General features: G+C 46.4%; 1 protein-coding gene across 4 annotated transcripts in view; it reads left to right on the top strand.

The window, feature by feature from the left end:
* ADCY8 (adenylate cyclase 8) overlaps positions 1-20,871 on the top strand; it is a 143,596-nt gene that overhangs the window by 76,299 nt on the left and 46,426 nt on the right. For 2 of the 4 annotated variants that reach the window (XM_016119822.2, XM_016119823.2), the window contains exons 8-9: positions 10,086-10,283; positions 20,566-20,666. In XM_016119822.2, the coding sequence (XP_015975308.1) occupies positions 10,086-10,283; positions 20,566-20,666 (299 nt within the window). The remainder of the gene's footprint in view (positions 1-10,085; positions 10,284-20,565; positions 20,667-20,871) is intronic. The other 2 variants (XM_016119826.2, XM_016119825.2) reach the window with 1 other exon arrangement.

The raw sequence follows: 20,871 nt of genomic DNA, 5'->3' as shown, positions 1-20,871 counted from the left end.
CCGTTAACTTTGAGGAATCGTCCTTCCTTTCTCTGCGGTCCGAGGGGTGGGCCGTGGAGGAGGAGGTGAGGTAGAGAGGCAGGCACGACTCCCTGGGGCTGCAGATCTGGAGATGCGCATTGCGTTGGCAAGCGTGCACATGCCGCCGGGGTCGCCCCAGGCCAATGGCCGGCAGAAACGGTGCTGAGCAGTTGAGTGGGACTTCCTTTTCCTAGGATTGCCTAGTTGGTCAGGGAGTCATAAAATAGTGGCCTGAGGAGGTAGAACCAATGAACACATGCATTTTAAATACGCGAAGGGAAATGTATGGTATTCGATGTGAAGATATATAGGGAAAGAAAGAGTAAAAACTGGATTTTTTTTTCTGACATCTTAATTCCCTAGATTTGAAAAAGAAAAAAGAACAATTTACCTTATTAATCGTAGTGCCGATTTTGCCAATGACTGAGCTAAGACTCTTCATTATGAGATTTCTTCACTGAGCCAGCTCAGGATTTTCCCATCTTTTCTCCACGGAGGCTACCTTTTGTTTTGACCTGGTGTGATTCATACGTGTGATGGTTTTTCTCTCCAAGCAAACCGCGTGTGGTGTGAATGAATCGGCATTCCCACTTTTTAACGTGGCCGGGCGCGTGGGCCGTGACCCATCGTCGCCGCCGCTCCACACGGGGAAGCGAATGGCATCGCAGCCCAGAGCAGACACTTGGTATTTGTGGCGGCCTGTGCATCCTCATTGTACTCAATTTTTACTTCACTGAGGGTCAAAAAGGAATGACAGCGGTAATTTCTCGAGTGTTGAGAAGACTTTCCAAAAGGTCTTCATCTGTGTCTGCGGCCGCTCCCCAGCGCGAGCCTCACCACCCCAGCTCCACCTCAGATCCTCAGGCATGGGATTCTCATAGGGGCACCGGTCCCTGGTGCCAAACAGGTTGGGGACCGCTACCCTAAAGGGTCTCTTCCCGCCGTGAGATGATAAGGGCTCTGCATATATCACAGGTGGTGGCGCCCACTCAGGATCCCATGTCTTGGGAGTACTTAACACTGGGCTGCTCTTAAGGGATAATCTATGAAGCGATCACTGGGGGTAATAGCAGCCCAGAAAGGCGAACTCGATGAGACAAGTAGACTGTGTAGAAAAGTTAGGATGAGAAGGCGTAGAAGCCACGAAGTCCTAAAGACATAGGAGTTTGACTCTAACTTGAGTAATTTCTTCTTTATCTCCGTTTAGTCCTGTTATAATTGGTGACAAGTAAGAGGGGCTGGCTTCTTGGAGGTGGGTAATTTGTAGGTCCATTGGAAACAAATTAGGAAAGCATCAGTAACGAACTTTAATTAGCAAATTGTGTAATAGGAGTCTGGACAAAAACCTCAGGCCTTAGACATAAAGCACCAAACATGAGCAATTTGTCAGCAACTCACGATATAATAGAGCAGGTCTTTGAATCACGTCATTTCATTATATGGTCGATGCGATGCCTTGTTTATATCAATTAGCCTATGGTAAACCTGGTTTTGTTATATGTCATTTTGCTGCAGTTCCAAAAACCTATCAGTGATGTTAAGTGAGGACTTACTGTGCTTATTTTATAATCCTAAATGAAAAGAGTTACTTCAGATTCTTAAAAAAGACAAAAGGTTATGTAATTGTTATATTGCTTTCGGTTTTCTCTGGATTTCTGTTACGAAAACACACACGTGTAAACATGTACAGACACACGTGCACACACACACTTTTATTTCCCCCATGGCACTGACGCTTCTGAAAAATCTGCATCTTTGATATTCACAAGAAAACCAAGTAATTTAGGTCCCGATATATGTTTGTTTATTCATTTCTCAGCAGAAATTATTCGGATTGTCAAACAGAAGCCGTGTGGCACTAGGATAGAGTGGTCACCTCTCCAGCCACAGCCTGTGGCATTTCAGACCAGCCGTTTCAGTCCCGCGTGTATTTTGACCCCCACCTATCTGCTGGCCCTGTAAACAAACCATAACCGTGTCAGCTTCTCTGTCCCCGGCTCCCGGGTCAGGTCCGGACCAGGAATCCTGCCTCCGCCCCGGGCTCACCCCATCCCTCCTTCTCCTTCCACCCTGACCCTGAGACGATGTCAGTGCTGGCGCTGGCACATCTGTCCCACGCATTACTGTGGCTGTGCTATTTTGAAAGCTAAAAATTCAATTGGCAGCTTGCCTCAAGACACGTGACTTCAAAGTGGCCACATCTCAGCAGACGTGCCAAGTTCTGTTTTGGCCAGTTCTGCAGAAGTTTATCAACCCTTTTTAATGAAAAATGGCCCAAGTGTGTAATGGCTCAGGCTCAATCACATTCTCAAACTGAGATTAGCATCTTTCTGGGGAACTCAAAGGATAATATCAAAGTCAGGGATCCTGGATCAGCTAATAGAGGATCGGTCAACAGAACCAAATGAGCTTCTCAGGCAGATCAGAATCGGTGTCAGACACCTCTTGTTCTGGGTTAACCTGGCTCTGAGGGCCTTGGACCAGAGCTCTATCCCATCACCTGGATATCCCATTCGGCCACAGCTGACCACTAGCCCACGCCTCGTCCGAAGAGAACCGAAACCAGTGTGTCTGTGCACAGAGCCAGGATCTGCTAGCAGGATGAACTAAAGAAGGAAGGAGAGAGGCATTCAGTGTCAGGGAAGGTTTACTGGGCGGATCCGGGACCTAAACCCCACACTGAATAAACTGTCTAACGACCAGCTTATCTGTATTAGCCGAACGCCTAAGAGTGGGATCGTGGGGACCCAATGAGTAGCAAACTAGTAAATGCTCATTTTATCGCGGGATCGGCCAGCCCTCGGGCTGCCTCCCCTGTCCACGTTTCATTCTCTTAATCGTAAACATCGAGATTCCAGGACACAAAGTGTCACGGCCCAGGACACAAAGTGTCACGGCCCGACCACCATGGGCTTTCTCACATCCTTTATTCTTGATCACATTAACATCCAGACGACATCTGCAAACTTCCGGTTCTGCCTGAAGGTGGGAAGCAATTTTCCTCTGAATAACCTGGGCCCCAGGCCCACAGTGTTTGCTTATTTATGTCTGGGGCCTGGGCACCCGGCTGCAGAGGGGTCCTGGAACCCTGCAGCAGGCTGGCCGCAAGTGTCCGGATGATTTTTTCAGCAGAGTGGACATTCTGACCCTTGATATTTCATTTCCGGGAGCTGAAGCTATGAGCTTATGAAAATTACTTAAACCTCTTCCCGCAGCACTATCTCTTGACCTCCCACAGTAAGATCTCATTAAATATTCTTTTGCTTTCTTTGGGAAGCAAATTGTGGTGACATAAATATCAAAAAAAAAAAGAAAAAAGAAAAAAAGAAAGAAAGAAAAAGAAACTATGGAGGAACCGTAACTAAAAAACCGTCAGACACGCAGTTTGAATGTGATATTTCATCATCTCTCAGTGCAGAGAGGAAAAGTTGCAACGGTCTAACTCACCTTGCTTGTGGCAGATGGTTCGATTTGTTAGCAAAAAAATGGTACATGGCAGGTTCTGGGAAGCCCCGTGTGGATATTTTCCCAAGGGTCCCCTAACTCAGTGTTTACCCAAATGCCACGTAAAGCTTCCTTACCAGAGAAGCATTGCCTCTCACATCCAAGGAAATCTCTCTCCCCCATCCCTAGGTTTGAGGAAAAACCGAGTGTGCCTCTTTCAAACACAGCAGACGTTCTCCCTGAGGCCTTGAATAGAAACCGCTGTGGACTAGACCACCTCAAAGTGTTCCTAAGAAGTGAGCTTTCTTTAAAAGAATGCAAAAATAACTTAAAAAGAAAAAAAAAAAGTAGGGGCTTTCTCTTTTGCGGATTGGATTGGAGTTTTTAAACACAGTAGAGAAAAACAAACCAACAACAACAACAACGACTCTAACATAAACACCTGCGTTCTCTTATTCAGGCACAGTGTTTGTTCCTGGCAATTTCTTCTCGTGTTTGCCTACCATGGTAGGGCAGGAAGTGGGATAAGAACTGAAATATAAAATCACTGCCCCCTCCACAGCCCAGACCCTGCAGGCGGCAGGTTCAAAGTGGAGCTACGAGGTGGGCGCTAGGGGACGGGAAGGGAAGGGCGGCCCAGGAGTTGGCTGAGGAGGCCGTTGGCCGCTGCCTGCTCCTCAGTGCGGACGCAAGCCCGAGACTGGAACGAGCAGTCTCTGGGAAAGGACAGGCCACCTCGGCCCAGGAGGTGGAGGCCCCACAGCTAGGCCCTGAGGCTGCTGGACTTGGCATCCTATCTAGGTCTTTTCCAAATGGGCCACAAGCTGGCCCTCACCTGGGACCTCCATCACAACTATGTACAGCCAGATCTCCAGACTTTCATGTCCACATTCCAGAGGAGCTAAAAGGTAAAGTTCTTTCACTGATGACTTCAACGTTCCTCTTCGAGCTAGCTCCTGGGGACATTCAAGCTGACAGTAGTCTAGGCACTGGTCCCAGAAAGGGTCCCAGATTAGTGCTGTCCTGTTGGTGATCTCTGGTGCCCTGGTGGCCGGCACTGGGCTGTAGGAATGGGAGAGGCATTCTCCGGACTCCAGAACCCTGAATAAAACATCATATTAACCACCAAGAGGCTACCTTTCCAGGCTCCTGCTCTTGGCTGGAATTATATTCAGCCATCACAGTAATGCTTTTTATCTCCTGATCAAAAATGAGCATCTGATCAAACAGTAGGAAAATAAACTACTTTTACTTAATTTACTAAATACAGTTTGGTAAACAGCATCTTCTCAAATTTAGAGTCTATTTGGGGGAGAACGGGGACCAAAAAGGGGGCTTTTAGTAACGGAGATGAAAACAGGCCCTGGGAACCCTTCATTCACCCATCCGTTCATCCCACACATACTTGTTAAGAACCTACCAAATTTGCCACATGCTGGAGATTCCATTACGCATATAACATGGTTCCTGACACTCTAGGAAACCGGAGCGTAGAGGAACAGACAAATGCGCGATTAGGCAGTTGCCATACCTCACAGTAACTGCCGTGCTGAGTGCAGGCTCGGGACAGGCTTCCTGGAGGAAGTGACATCTGAATTGGTTTTTGAAGTAGCAACAAGATGTGCGGCCAAATGCTGCATGTTTCAATGCATGGAATATAGTGGACCGAGGTAACAATTATAGGTCATACGATGGCAGGTGTCCGGGCTCCAGGACAAAAAATCAGATGCCATTTGGATTCTGTCTGATTCCGTGAAGTGGTACATGCAGGGCACAGACTAGAAAGCATTGTGCCATGTGTAGAAACCATGTCACCTGTGAGATGATTGGAGGAATCAAAGCCAATAGCCTGAGGAAGAAAACTCTGGACTCTAGATGGTGGCCATGTGGAGGGAGATAAATAGGACATATTCAGAAACAGGTCCGCTGGGTAGAAGGTGTGAACAGAAGCCGGGGAGAACGTTAGAGCACCGGTTCCCAAACAGTGCGCAGCGAGCAGGTAGAGGTGATGTGGGCGAAGAGGGTTTTGTGGTCATAGAGCTTGGAAAATGGAGAGTTTAAAAGTCTCAGTTCTGCAGAACTAGTCAGTGTCTTTATTTCAGGAATGTGTTATGTGAGAGTCCAGCAGGAGGATGCGAGAAATTTTTTCATTTGAAAAACATATGCGGAGCAGCCTTAATGTCAGGCAATGGTGGAGGCACTGGGGACAAAGAATTCAACAAAAGGCACAGTCCCTGCTCTCAAGGAGAGCGGCAAGGAGACTCAGTAGTAAACAAGTAATGGATCCGTATTTCCTAAACTGATTGGCCCACAGAACCATTTTGTAAAGAAACATCCTTTCATTCTTTTGTTCCTTGGAACACATTTCACTCCTTGGAACACAGTTAATTAGGTGGATCTGGTGATGAGCTAGAGTGGAGATTTCCCCAGACCCCAGCCCAGGAACTATGCAAACTGACTCACAATGTCTGCAGGAAAGATTTAGAGGGTGTTTTGAGGCTGGAATGTGTGATTCAGAATTGCTAAAATACTTTCAACGCAGCAAAACTGAATGTTTCTGAAGAATGCACCTTCAGCCTGAATGAAATCTTCCTGAGAAGAATTTATTGGCTGACGTAAACTGATTAAGGATCACTGGAGGTTACGGCCACTCATAACAGGATAGAACCGATAGGGAAAGTAGGTTTTCGGTGTGTGCACAGCGAGACGACAATCTCAGAGAAAAGGCTGTTTGTCATAAACCACACGCTGGGCTGAAGAGGGCTCATGACTTTCCCCACCCCATCCCGGTGCACTTGACACCCCATCCCAGGGCACTTGACAAAGTGACACCCTGGCCAGAGCCCCGGGAGCTGATTTCCACAAGAATGCCCGGGCTCTCAGGCGAGACCCTGTGTTCAGAAACCAGGGTTTAGACGGGACCCTGGTTCTCATGGGGACTCGGATCTGTCTTCAGCACCTGTGAGTAAGGGAATAATCTCTGAAGTGCCCGAGGAGGGTGTGGATCTCTGCTGGGGCCAGCCTCAGGGTTTCAGCGTCTTTCTGTGAAAAGACTCGTGTGAGAAAGGCCAGCGCAGCCACACACTTTGGTATGTCCCAGCGTGGACCAATCTGACCTCCCAAATATCTGTAAACATCAGCTAGAGTAAGCAGATAAACGTACGCATTTATTATTGTGTGTGTGTATATGTATATATATTTCAATTATACATTGAAACATATTCAAATATATATAATTATGTATAATGAGAATAACTGAATGATATATATAATTATATATATAAAATTATTCTCTTAGCATTTCCCATTTCCTTCCATTTCATTCATTCATGTTTCCTATTCTCTAAGCAGTTGCTTAAGTTGTTCACGGGAAAGAACGGCCCATTTGTGATCGGAATCTTATCTGAAAGCTCACACTATTTTTTAACGCGATCCCAATCTTGCTCCCACTGGTGCTGTAAATCTTAAAAAGAGAAAGCTATATTCTATCAAAATAGCTCGTTCCACGATGACTCTAGGCAGACAAATAAGATGTGTTATGCGTTTCCCTATCCTGCTTACAAATGAGTCACTGTGGAGATGGCAGCTATGGATTGTGGGTGTTGGCAGCATGAGCCCAGTGACGGTGACCACGTTGTCCAATCTTAGTGGTCGTTACCGATGGAGGGGAAGGGGGTTCACAGATGACCTCAAACCACAGCCACTCCCAAGCCATCCGTGCTTTGCAGTGATGCCCTGGGTGGTCAACGATTCCAACTCACCTGACTTCTTAAGTAGATGTTAGTCTTCCCTTGAGCATTGATGTCCTGAAGGTACGAGGTACCACAGAGACTGCCTTGCCAGTCACACAAGAGGTGTAATTGTCATATGTAACTGGCAGAGCAAATGATTAGAAAACAGATCACTGAGAATTTCACTGCCTGCCTAAAATACTAAGGATGTCATTGCAAGGAATAAAAATAATTGCCTAGACGAGGAAAGAATTCTCCACCTCAGCGTCACTGGCATGTTGATGAAGGCTCCGTCTCAGATCTGAATGATAACCCGGTGGCAATGATGAAAGTGAGAGAGGTGCTTCTAGACTTTTCTCTCATTGGAAGCAGCCACGCTGACAGCCGAGAGCATTTCGTGAGGGGCGGTGGGGGGACCCTGAGAGCAGATTTTGTTGGTCTCTGCCTTACAGACTTGGTGGTCGATGGTGCAAGCGCCCCGTTTCTCAAAGGCCCCCCTACAGGTCAGCGTCAGGCCCTGTGACGTTTCACCAGCGCCCATCAGTCTGAGAATGATGAGGACAAAGCCCATGAAATGAGTTATTTATTAAATTAAATGGACTCCATGTTAACGACCCATCTTTTGTTCTGAGATTATATCATTTTTTGTTGGAAAAAAAAACACCCTTTCTTTTAGGAAGTGGTGGTCATATTAGACAGCTGTAGTTGTGACAACTGCTGCTGCTACTGTAATTTATATAAATCAGTCCCAAAAATGTTTTTCAAAGCTCCCCTTTTCTGTGAAACCCAAAAGTCCAAGGGCCACTGAAGGTGTGAGGGACTGGGCGAGTGGAGAGACTCGATTTAGTTCAAAGAAGAAAACCTGTAAGAAAAAAAAAAAATCACAAAGGTAGAACTACCTAGCCTGAGCGTGCGCAGTGATTTGCATGATTTCTCTCCGGCCGTCAGACCCCCGCCTCAAGAACGTGCCGGGCGGCATCTCCGCATCTCGAAGCCGGAACGTATGCCCTCTGTCTGGCAGCGTGAGCATCTTCCCCACCTCCTCTTCAAGACAGAAAACTAAATTTTGTCGTTTTCCAAACTATGTGGAAAGAACTTTCACCCAAGAAGCCAGTACAGGAGGCAGAGAGTGGCCCACAGTCCAGTCTCCTTTGTCTCTGAGGTGCTGATCTAAGGCATTTAATCCCAGGGGCTCCACCGTCTGGCCCCGCCTGGGTCCTGCCGTTCGATTTTCTGGAACGTTGGTCCCTGCTTCCTACTCTCCAGCCCAGCCCCTCTCCCTACTCTCGTCCTGGTCCTGTCTTACCTCCCCCACCCCCCGCTCCAACATCTTTTTCTCTGCGGTAGCCTCCTTGGTGCTCAGAGCTGACATTAACTGCTCCAGGGCTCCAAGGACATGCATTTTCTCATGTTGGCATGTGTCACTCCATCTTTTATCCTGGGGCTGGAGAAGAGGGTTTCAGTAAATCCTACCAGTGACAAAGCCCTGCTGTGCAATGCTTTAGAGACCTTAAATCTAGGTTACACTGACGATGTCTATGAAGGTTAAAATGAGGGGTCTAGCAGTACCATAGGAAAAACTCGTGCAGGACAGGCTGGAAGGCTCCGTGAGGTCAGAGCCCTGACACCAGCTCTGGCTGTTGAGTCAGAGGAGCTAACCTGGCCGTGGATGAGCTGCCGTCTCACTGAGGCTCACGGAGACAGGAAGGGTTCGGGCAGGGGTCCTCCGAGGACCCGCCAGCTCTCGCAGGCCGCCCGTGGATGACTTCATTGCCTTACCTCTGTCTAGCCTGCAGTCTGAGCACGCCAGGCTGAGAGGCTGGCAGGGAAAAGCAGCCTTGGTGAGTTGTACAGAGGCGGGAGGTCCCCTGCCCCCTACAGGTGCGCCGCGTCCCCTCCCACCCCCCAAGACACCTCCGGAGGGAGAAGACGAACATCCCTGTTTCTTTATCCCGTCAGCTCCAATTCCCCCCTTTTTTGCCCAAGAAGTTGTCTGACGTGGGAGCTGCGAGCGAACATGGCATTTGGCTAGGTCCGGCCAGTCGATCTTGTCACCTGCCCTGAATCGCCAGGAGCCGGGGCCCTCCCTGCTGAACCTGGAGCGTCTTCCTGAGCCAGCGCTGTTCCTGTATCCACGCAGCCATGCCCAGTGACCAGCGCGGTGGTCGCGCCTGTCCGCACCTGCTGTGTGACCCGTGACATGGCGAGAGGCTGCAACCGCTTGCATTTTTTGCCTAAAGGAAATTAAACACATATATCTATATGGATATATAGATATATAATGGTCTATGGGGAAAAAATTTGTAAAGCATAAAAATCTAATCATCTTTATCAAGTTTAAGGAGCAGATCCTGGCACATTTGGCTGTCTATCCATGAGCAATGCTAAAAAATAAAATAAAATGAAATACAAATAAAAATTAAAAAATGCAAGCCATGAGTCCCCAGTCTCTCCAGCACCATTAAAGGAAAGACCACACGAAAATGTGGAATCTGCTCGGTTGGAGACGATCATTTCCGTGGGCTTTTCGGATACTTTACTTTCTGTTATGTGCATTGTTTCTCTTTCTCTCATACCAGAGATGTGCCTGGTTAGAGAAATGGTCTTAACATTCCCAAGCTGACGACAATGCTCCAAATGCTCCAGCCGAAGGAATTCAGTGCGCCTGCACAGCGGAAGGGGGCCTGTCCCTCTCCACGCGCTGTCCGGCCAGGTCGCGTGTCTCTAAACCGAATGCTAACTTACCAACTTCTGTAGGTTTCACTGAATACGACTGCATGGAATGCTATTACTGTTTGCAATGCAACCTGATCTAAAAAAACATTGCATTTCTTTTTAATCCAAAGGGGACTCGCAGGTTTATTGTGTTTGCATGTGCTTTCCCCCTAGACTCTGGCTGCCCTAACAAGAAATTCAATAAATCTACTTCCAAACCATCTTGCACAAGCTTTGCATGTCCAGTCTGGGCCTGAGGAAATTAACAAGAGAATAGAACATACCATCGACTTGCGGAGTGGCGATAAATTGAGAAGAGAGCATATCAAGCCTTTCTCACTGATGTTTAAAGACTCCAGCCTGGAGCACAAGGTAGAGCTGGGTCTCCGTAGTGGCTCTTTTTTCTGAAGTAAATTGTCGTAAATGTTCATGGGACGAGAGACAGCCTAGGCGCTGCCGTTTCGGTTGCTATGTTTTGCTGTTTGTTCGTTTGGTTTGGTTTGGTACTGTCTTTTCTTTTTCTCTTTGAAAACCATGAGTAGACTGAAGGCCATGAAAGGAGACGTCACTTAGATCAAGAGCCTCAGCTTTGCTCTTTAAGGGAACGGTAACAGAGGGGACACGGAGACCTTAAACTCCGTGACAGCAGAGGTGTGCCTTCCACTGTGACGTTATCGACCCAGTGGCCTTGACACCCACTTGCCTTTGCTCTTAGGTGAAGTCTCATCAGTCGCGACCCTTGTAACGTAATACACGAGGACACCCAATAGCTTCACGTAAGCATTTGTGATAAACACTCTTTCTTAGATTGTAGACACCTATTCTTCCATGTTTCTGGTTGTCCACCCCCACCCCCACCCCACCCCCAGCTCCCCGCATTGTAGAAAGAAGATGAGGCTCACACGGGGTGGGGGGATTTGGAGTTGGGTTCAATTTCCACCCCTGCCACTTCCTTGCCATGTGACCTTGGAAGAGTTGAGCAGCCTGTCTGAGCATGAGCGGCTCTCTGTACCCTGGGGACAATCCCAGCCTCCCTCACGGGTGATTATAGAGGGCTCCAGGCAACGCCTTGATTAAGCTAAGTGTCCAAAAATGGCAGCCGTCATCATATCAATGATGACTTTTTCCGATGCTCCTTTCTCGCCCCAGCTTTGAACTGTAAAGAGTTGGGGGGCGGGGGGCGGGGAGGGTGCTGTCCCTGACTAACGCGGCTGGTCCTTTGCACTGATGGAAGCTGGCAGACCTTCCCTGACTGAGCACGGGAGGTGCTTGGTGTCTGCCGGAGCCTCTGGGGAGAACAGCAGGGAATTTGTAAGCGAATTTCAGGAGTTTGATCTGATACTCTGCAAAGCTCCAGTGAGCAATTTTTTTGTGAGTTTGCTCAGCTGCCCGGGAGAGTCTGCTTTCCTTGGTTTGGGGAATTCACGCCTCTCTGCGCATACACCATGCCTTCGATAGCTACCCACAGGTCGCAAACTCCAAGATTCATATCTTCACCTGCAGTTCACAATTTAAAACGTGCTATGTCTGTGTACTAACGAAACAAAAAGGGAAGAAACATTTTGCCTCGCTCAACCCCTGCCCCCCACCACCCTTTCGCCAAATAAGATTTTTTTTTTTTTATTCCTAATATAATTGAGGGCTTAAGGCCCAAATTAAATGCATTTCCTTTCCTGGTTGCTACACCGAAGGAGCTAGGAAAAGCAGGGTAGTCTGGCAAAGACCCTTCTCAATTAGCCTGTGTAAATACCTGTGTCTGGAGCTTTACAAAACCTTTTTATTCGTTCTTGTTAAAGATGTACTTGCTTCACTAAAGCCCGACCCCTGCAAGCTGTACATAATTTCTAATGTGTTTTAATAGGGTCCACATCTTGTCTGCAGGCATCTGGTTTGGGAACAGGAATAAATAAACTTAGGGGAGGCACACGATGTGCCTAAGGTTCATTTCTGTGACCAGAGAGGAGGTTTTTCTAGGCGAAGTAAAAGGCAGCATCCTGAGAAGGCTCGCGGGGATTTTCCCAGGCGGGCCAGCCCTGCTCCATCGAGCATGTGCTCTGCATTGCGTGGGTTCCCCGGGGTGAGGGCAATGGGGCGCGTCAGAAACATTCATGCCCCCCTGTGTCACAGAGACAGCCCTCATTGACTCCTGGTCTGAGACCCTGTCTGGGGACTGCGTTACTGCTGAGCAGTCATTGAGGATTTCCCATATGCCAGGCACTATTCTAAACTGTTCACGGAAGTAGACCAACGGTGAGGGTAGGGAGCTGATGTTACTAGGAGCCTCATTTTATACTCGATAAAATGGAGATACAGAGAAATGACCGAGCAGCCCGCCCAAACCGGAACCGGCAGTTGAGGCTCACGGTGACCCCAAAGCCAGTGCCTGGTCTGTCACCACGCTGCCTCTCCCTGGAGCTCTCGGGACTCATTCTCGAGGGCCCTTGTACAAAGATGGGGTGAGAGGCTCTGGGGCGGGGTGCAGGTTAGGGAGGAAGCCGTCCTGGAGCTTTGCCAAAGGACAAGCAGAGGCCTTCAAAGCCGCAGGGTTCCGGAATTAGAGAACTGTCCGTGTTCTCTGCCACACTAAGGAAGAAAAATCACCCAGTGTGGAGAGCGAAGGAGGAACCTCCTTCCCCCGATAGACTGGGCTTATACCCTCAGGATCAGGATGAACAGAAAAGAAGAAAAACCCACCTAGCAGACAAAGGGTGAGTAAAGCCACATCCCTATACCCAGGCATTGGTTACATGGAGTAAAAAAAAAAAAAAGAAAAAAGAGCAATCCAAGAAGTCAAACTCCAAAATGGAATCCACGTAGGTTTGCGCCTGAGTTCACATTCTGAATGTGGTCTAAAAAAAACCCTCAGGCAGAGACTTTATATCTACTGTCGTCCCTGGCTGACACTGCCCTCTGGTGACCAGCAGAAGCAAACGCAGAGCTCCCTGGAAGAATGTGGGGTTTAAGGCTCCATTAACCTTAAGACGCAGTCTGATTTCAGAGACACTAAAATGTGAGAGGGAAAAAATTGTGTGTCTTAGAATTGCTGAAATCTGTATAGTAGCTGTGACTCCAAAGCCTCTTCTCTTCCCACGGCCCCACCTTGCTTTTTGGGAGCAAGTTTGCACCATAAAAGCACGTTTTCTGAAAGGAAAAGTGGAAATGGAAATAATGATCTTACCCTTGGAAATTTTGAAGGGAAGAAAAGGCTTCGCTCTGTTTCAACAATAGAAAGACATGTGAATGAGGAAACTCGTTGGCCCTTCCAGCTTTCTTAGTGAGCGGAGAACATAAAATCTCCTTTGAAATGTCGTTCAGACGTTTCCAGGTCACATTTGCTTATAAAAATTGGCACGTCTACCAACAGTGCTTTAAATCAGGTGCACCTCTGGGGTTGCATGAACGCCTGTCGGATGAAGGAGGACGCGGGGTAAGGAGGATGTTGCAGGAGACCGCCTCGCCCCTGGCCCTGGTCTCGGGATGCGTTTGGCGAACCCTGAGAGCGAAAGACGTGGGTCGATTTTGAGCTGACTGTTCGCTGTGGAGTTTCAGGAGAAAAGACTGAAGTTTCACTCCCTGCCACGTCACCTCAAAGTCATGCACGCACACGCACACGCACACGCACACACGCACACGCACACAGAAACCTTTTGAGTAAGTTTCAGAAAAGTGTGCTCGTGACTCCCGTGTCTGAGCCCAGTTTGGGCAGCACGTTTTTTCACCTCTGTCCCCCCAGTTTCTGCATCTGTGAGGTGGGGGAGCTGGGCGGGCCCCGACCTCCTTCGTCAGTCCCCGCTGCGTCTGTGGGTTCCCTAGCACCTCGGTGACCACTGCCCCGGCCTGCCTGAGACGGACCTGGTTCGCGTTCATCTTCTCAGCGTGATTATTAGCAGCATCTCTTTTCACTCTCAGCATCACCCAGTGCGGGTCACAGGTCACGTGGCCCGAGGCCTGGGCCTCGGCCAGGTTAGAGTTGGTGGTCCTCAACATCTTGGCTTCCCAGCAACCACACCGAGGACCTTTGGGGCGGACCCTGGGCTGGAGGAGGGGGGCCCCCCCAAAGGCCCCCAGCCTTCACAGAAGAGCTCTGCTCTCCTTGAGTCTCCAGCTAAATATTTCCTGAGGGAGCTCACAGGCCTCAGGGACAAACACGAAGTAGAACTACGGTAAAGAAATGTAGGAAACGTGGCGTGTGTGTCAAATACTGTCCATCATATTGGATTTTTTTCTTTGATTATGTATGACGCTTCTTTTTTCTTTTTAAAGAAAATGAATGAGTTTTTCAAACAAAAGCTAATACTGAGCACATAAGGGAAAAAGAGGAAAACGATACCTCTTGTGATCTTATAACCCAGGATAACTAACCACTGTCACATTTTAGCATCTGTCATGCTACTTTTTCATGAGTGCAATTCTACGTACTTACCTATGCAATTTTTCAGTAAAAATGGGGCCATTTGGTACCATACTGTTAATCATTCTTCGCTTGACCTTTTTTCCACATTAGTGAATAAAATATTCAGTTATGAAGAAATCATTTTGTAGCTGCATACTATTCCATTGCATATTTTAACCATTCTTGGCTTCTTTTTTTTCCCTCAGTTTTTCACTATCATAAATATTAAACTGCATTGCGATGACCATTGTCATAGTCAAATCAGACAGCCATGCTTAATCGATTAATTTACAGATCATACTGAGTGCTGAGCGACAAGTTGATAGTTTTCTGTTACTCAGATGGACACCCCACACACTTGCAAAAGCTTCATTTGTCTCGCAAGTGTTTAGTCTTTATTAAGAGACAGAGGAAAGAATTGAGACTTGATTACTGAGTGGACATATTAAACCCTACTCCGGCCACTTTTGGGCTAGGTGACACAGGACGAGGTATGTGATCTCACTGAGATGACGAGATCATAATACCTGCCCCTCATTGGATTGTAGTGAAAATTGGATGACATAAGACTCATATAATAGATATTCGAATCAAAGCGATAGTTATTCTTTTCCCTTTTCTTTCTGATGAATCCTATGCCAATCTGAGTGAGGCCAAACCCTCACTTAAAATAAATCTCACACTTCTAGAGCTTCTTTTAGAAATCTACTCCATTAAAAATGGTGCAATGTGTCTTGTGTCCCAGAGTACCAGGCTCAGGGCTTTCGTAAATACTTAATTACATAAGTACAGAAAGATATGCGTTGACCAAGTCTACGCTGTAGCCCACAGGAAGCGCTCGCTATGAACTGAGATCTTGTGAATATTTTCAAAACACTTATTTAATGTTTTCTTTCTTTCTTTTTTCCTGTCATTAGCCACATAAAAACAAGAATCTGTCACCCAAGGAAAACTTTAGATAATCGTTTGGTTGAGTTCTTATCTATGCTCAGAATTTCTCTTGTTTTCTCTATCCTTTGTAAAGAAAATCAAAGTTAAGTGGAGACTTAAAAGAGTTCAGGAAAATGCATCACAAATTTTGAAATGTTTCTTTATCTTCCCATCAACTCTTATGGGAGTTATGATGAGAGGAGCAAGATAATTAAGAGAGAATTTGGCAAAGCAAAGAAGGGTAGGCAAATGAATGAATGAAGATGGATTCATTCCATCTTCAGTCTGATAGATTCATTCTATGTGATGGGTTAGATAGATGTTGGACTCTGGAATTAGGTAATGAGAATATATTTATATTGTCCAGGTAGGAACATAGAGTACGAACCAAATGGCCTTGGGTGTTCTCTCTCATTTTCTGAATCACACTTTCTGATCATTTTCATGAACTTATTTTTAAAAGAATGATTCTTTTGCAAGCTCAAGTTACTGATGTATTTTTACTGCTCTAGTAAGGCCCAAAATAGTAAGAGTATGTAGGTCACCTCCTTTAGGTAGAAGGACAGATTTCAAGAGTTTTGGGGTGGGGGTAAATCCATCCCTTATTCAAACAGTAGGTTTGTCAGACTCTTTTATATTCTTGAGATTCCCTTGTAAATTTAATGCAATGTCTACTGCCCTCTAGGTAGTCATATCAAGGGCCATTTCACTTGTGTCTTTTTATCAGACCAGTTAGCTCTAGTCCCACAAAGACAGCATCTTCAGAGTCAGAAATACCAATTTCACTTATAATAATGTAGTGTATAATGATAGAATTATGATGATTTCAACCTAAAGGTCATCGACCCAGTATTTGAAGCAATCTTAATGCTTCATGCGTAGACATCACCATCATCTACAACCAGGGGCTTCCAGGTGAGGAACACAGGAATAGTTGTCACTTCCATGGCCTCACCATGGGTTGGGGGGACTGGACCAGTCAAGAAGGGAAAGGTCCCTTCTCCCAAGGATGGGAGGTTTGGGGGAAGGCGAGCTGGAAGAAGTGTGGGCTGGAAGCTTTGTAAAGTTCTTCTTGGAATTCTTATACATTGGTCAACCTTTACCATTCCCACTCCCAACCCCCACCACCACCACCACCACCACCACCACCACCACGAATAGCATAGCACTAAGAAGTGCATTGCCATCGATGGTCCTCTTTCCCTGGAGTGGTGTCCTTCCAGCCTCGCGCTTCTGAAGCTATCCATCTTAGATACGTGTTGGCATGCTTCCTTGTGAGTCTACTAAACATGAGGAAATCACCTTTGTTCAAAGCTCAGGTTGCTTGGGAAGAAGGTATGCCAGAGAGAGATTCCTCAGACACACCTGCCACTCACAGGACTGCTCCTGACAGTGAGTTGCCTAGATACTAGACACAGATAAGAAAGATAACCTATTTCAAAACAGAAATTATTGAATATTCATCCTTTACATTTTTATCACTTTTATTGCAATTATGCTCTTTACCCTAATGGTCTAATTTAAGGAGGCTCTAGCCATCGCCATGCTACATAATGCATGAGTTCAACAGCATAACAGAGGTTAAACTCCCTCATTCACTCAAGAAAAATGAGGATGTTGTCTTGGCCAAGATGCTTCTTTAATTTAACAAACATGTTCATTTATACTAATTAAAAGTGTGCTAGCAAATTATCTTTCTGCAAACTACATTTATGCAAATGTGGACTAAAATGAGGGGTTGATCCCCGCCCCGCCCCCCCACTGGAAATATCCAGGCGGGAGTTAATGGCTCATTTCTGAGAGATTTTACTGAGTGAATCAGTGTTAGTAAGAGTTGGACTAACGCGACAAATACAATCCAGCCCGCCTATACAATTTTTTAATCATACACACTTGCATAAAAGTGTGATTGTAGTTTGAACAATTAACTAGATAATTTCTTTGGTTAGAAGCATACCTACATCTTGGAGAGATGTAAGAATATAGTCAGTACCTTTTAGCTTATAGTCAGAGTGGAGTTTAAGCGTGGAGTGTGATTTTCCTTCCACACACCTAGGGAGGTTTTCCAGGTCTGTCTTAGGCACAGACTCATAGCAGATCAGAAGCTCGTCCATCACTGTGCGAGCTAGCTTCCCTTCACCCCTCTGCGGTGAAGAATCCAGAATGGGCTTCTCCTAATGTGATCAAATGTGGGTTCCAGGCTTCCTTGTGACATATCTAGGAACCCACAGATCCTCATTGCACTGATCTCATTTCTGAATATGCCTTTTAAGAAGATACAGGGTCAGCATCCGTAGACATGAACTAAATGGCTCACAAGTTCTTCCTGTCCCGCTTCCTTGGAAGGGACCCCTCATCTCAACCTGATCGAATCAAGGAGGGAACTTCCATTTCTTTGTATCATAAACCACATCATTGAAATATACCAAGGCACACTATTGTATTGTGTGCCCTATGAAGAAGATGACCTTACCATGAAAATAACAAGGTAGCAGCAGAGAGCACAGCCAATGAGACCATATGCTTGGGCAGACTCTTTAATTTCCTATGTACATTCTGTGAAGTCCCAGTCTAATCCTTGGTTTCCTTATCTGCAAAATGGGGGTATGATAAATAGGATCTCCCTCAATGTGTTGTCAGAGCTAAACGAGATGGCCCACATCAAGCACGCAGGATTGTGTCTGCCTTGCACTAGGCATTAGTCATTATCATTCAGATTTGTTACACTAGATTTGGGGGCATTTCCTGAGTCAACCAAAACCCTATAGACTGAAAAATAATAATAATTGACTTCTAATCTAAGTTCTCGAAGAAAGCACTTGTGATTGCTTCCAGGTGGCATGCCCTTTTGATGGGTGTGAACCCCACTTACAGTTGGCTCAGGTACTGCCTGCAGGCACTTGCTCACGGCGAAACGCTGATGGGGATTTGGAGGCAAGGTAAGTCTTCCCACTGCAGCTCCACCCCAGTTGTAGTCTAAAGAAAATGAAAAGCGTTAAGAACTTAAGCAACTTTAGTCTGGACAAATGATGATGCTGCAACAGTTTTAAAATCAGTAAGACACATTCAGGAAAGGAGTCCGAGACTCCTCACAGTGCGAATGGGCCAAGAATGGAAGGAACCCTTCGCAAAGGAGTAAACTCTCAGGCACTGGGAGCGTTCGAGTGGAGAGTGTTCAAAACTCTAGGATGCCCCTTCCCGGCCCCGAGGAAAGAAGCCCACCTCCTCCAACAAAGCAGAGAACGTCACCTGGTGATACTCAGTGGGTATTTGAGTAGATATCAGGGGTGTTATGAGGAGGATCCCTGACGGTGGTGGTCCGTTAGGACCTCAAGGTCCTGTGCTGACAATGGCGCGGTGATGATGATAATGGTGAAGACGAAGAAAAGCAGGAAGAGGGATTAAGTCCACTAAAAAGTATTATTATTATTAGTAGTAGTAGTAGTAGTGTTCTTACCTATAGCACCTGGTCTTCCTAGGTGGTCTCCCATCCAAGTACTAACCAGGCCTGCCCCTGCTTAGCTCCCGAGATCAGATCTTGGTCTCGTTCAGGGTGGCGTGGCCGTAGACCATGGACCATGGCTCCGCTGGGGCACGAAACCAGGACCTTCTGCATGTAAAGCAGACGTGCTAACCGCTACACTATGAATCATGTCCTAACAATTATTATTGTTTTAAAAATCTCATTATCAAATCTATTTAACCAGGTTGTGTTTGAAATTAATCAATCAGCCAACAGGAATAATTTAACCCTGTGCAATTGGTTGTTAAAAAGAACCCAGACATTTAGTTGTCTTTGAATTGACTGCTTTATAGCTAACTCATTTATTTTCAAGCTGGTGTGTGTGGGTCTCTATGACTGTGCCTTTTTCACAGGCAGTGCTATTTGTGACTATTAGTAACATGGATTTTCTGTGGTTTCATTGGGAGTGAGGATGACTTATCGTGATTCTTCCCCGTTCCCTTCTGGATACCACACAGGTCGTCAGAAAGTGGACAGAGGCCTCAGTGCTGAAGAGCAGAAAAAGCAATGACTGCGCCACTTCTGGGCGTCACTGGCTTCCCCCACCCCCCATGTTGCTCACCGGCTACAGGCCGTTGCCCTTCACCAAATCTTAGCCATGACAATGAGCAGTGAAGTTCAGTCTAAAACCCAGACCGCACCGAGAAGTAAGCAAGAGAATAAATATCATGTAACTGACGATTGTGACTGCCATCCGAACAAGATGTTGGACTAATTTTATTATTTCATTGCTCTCCCTTCTCCTGATCCTGGGGCCTGAGTCTTCAGGCGTGTACAGCCTGAGATATTGTGAGAGCTCGATTTACTGACTTCTGTGAAAAATCAAATCTGGGATGACACAGTTCTTCCCCCCCTCCCCCCCCCCCCCGCCCCTCCGCTAAAAATGATCCGTTTGCCGTGTAATCTACAGCAAGTTATTAGACCTCTCTGATACTGAGAGGAAAGAAGGGGCTTGGTTTGGTCTAATTTTAAGGGCTTTTTCAGTTTTAAAAATCCTTTTCTCCTTCTGAACGAATTAGATTATTTCTCAGTTTAGTGACTCCAAGATGATTCAGGAAACTAGGCAGGACTGAGGCAAGTGCACATTCAGTGCTGACCTTCCAGAAGCTTTTAAGGCTGAGCAATGAAATTACCGATAATCAAAATAAAGTTACGGCCATTCCCCAGGGCTGCCCGGAGCAGACAGCAGAAGGGCGTCCAGCTGATTGGCTGACGAGGCTTGGTTTCTCTCGCATGAAATGAAAGGGCTGCTCTTGCTGGGGACGTCTCAGGCTGCTCTCTGTGCTGAGATTCTACGAATTTATTTTTCAATAGCTTTATGAAAAAAGATGCAGAAGGACTCTCCTTAGTAAAACATTTCCCATGTCCCCAAACCTCACAAGAAGTAGCACGAGATCCTTAAGTGACTTGAGTTTACTCATGAAGAAGGCCAATATAAACTTGATTTGCTGCGTATATGGCTCTGTGCTCTTCTGTCTTGTTAAAATGATGTGAGTTCTGTGGGAAGATTTTTTTTTTAAATGAGATAAACTCATGCAAAGTCCCTCTCCCCTGCCTTGCTAATGTTAAGCGAATTTTATTTACTCCTGGGCTCTCCTTGAAAAGTTAGCGGGAGGGTGGAGACAGTGCTCTGAAGGGTTAACTTAAGATATGGATTCCTCTTAATTTAAAAAAATAAATGTATATTTATTCGCTCTGTCTCTTCTCGCTGTTTTCCCCAAACTTCAAACACTGGTTAAACTTAACTCTTCCAGATGCCAAACTCTGCTGCCAAGTAATTTATTCTCCTTCTTTTTTTTTAATTGCAGTATTCTCAAATGAGGGACGAAGTTTTCAAGTCAAACTTGGTCTGTGCGTTTATCGTTCTGCTGTTTATCACGGCAATACAAAGTTTGCTTCCTTCTTCAAGGTAAATGCGGAAAGACGGAGTTACGAGGTGGCATCCCGTTGTGAGCTGATGGGCCCGCACTCGGGCCCTCTCAGGGGATCCGAATCCATACCAAAATGTTTGACAGTATCAGTGTCTATTCTGGTCACCTTACTCTACGCGATAATCTCATTATTCTTCCAAGACAAGCGTCTTTGCCCCAGTCTAAATGAGCACAACAATTAAA

This window comes from Rousettus aegyptiacus, unplaced genomic scaffold, assembly GCF_014176215.1.
Source record: "Rousettus aegyptiacus isolate mRouAeg1 unplaced genomic scaffold, mRouAeg1.p scaffold_m13_p_15, whole genome shotgun sequence".
In the NCBI taxonomy this organism is placed as follows: Eukaryota; Metazoa; Chordata; class Mammalia; order Chiroptera; family Pteropodidae; genus Rousettus; species Rousettus aegyptiacus.
The sequence above is the reverse complement of the archived record's forward strand: the minus strand, read 5'-3'. Positions and strand labels throughout refer to the sequence as shown.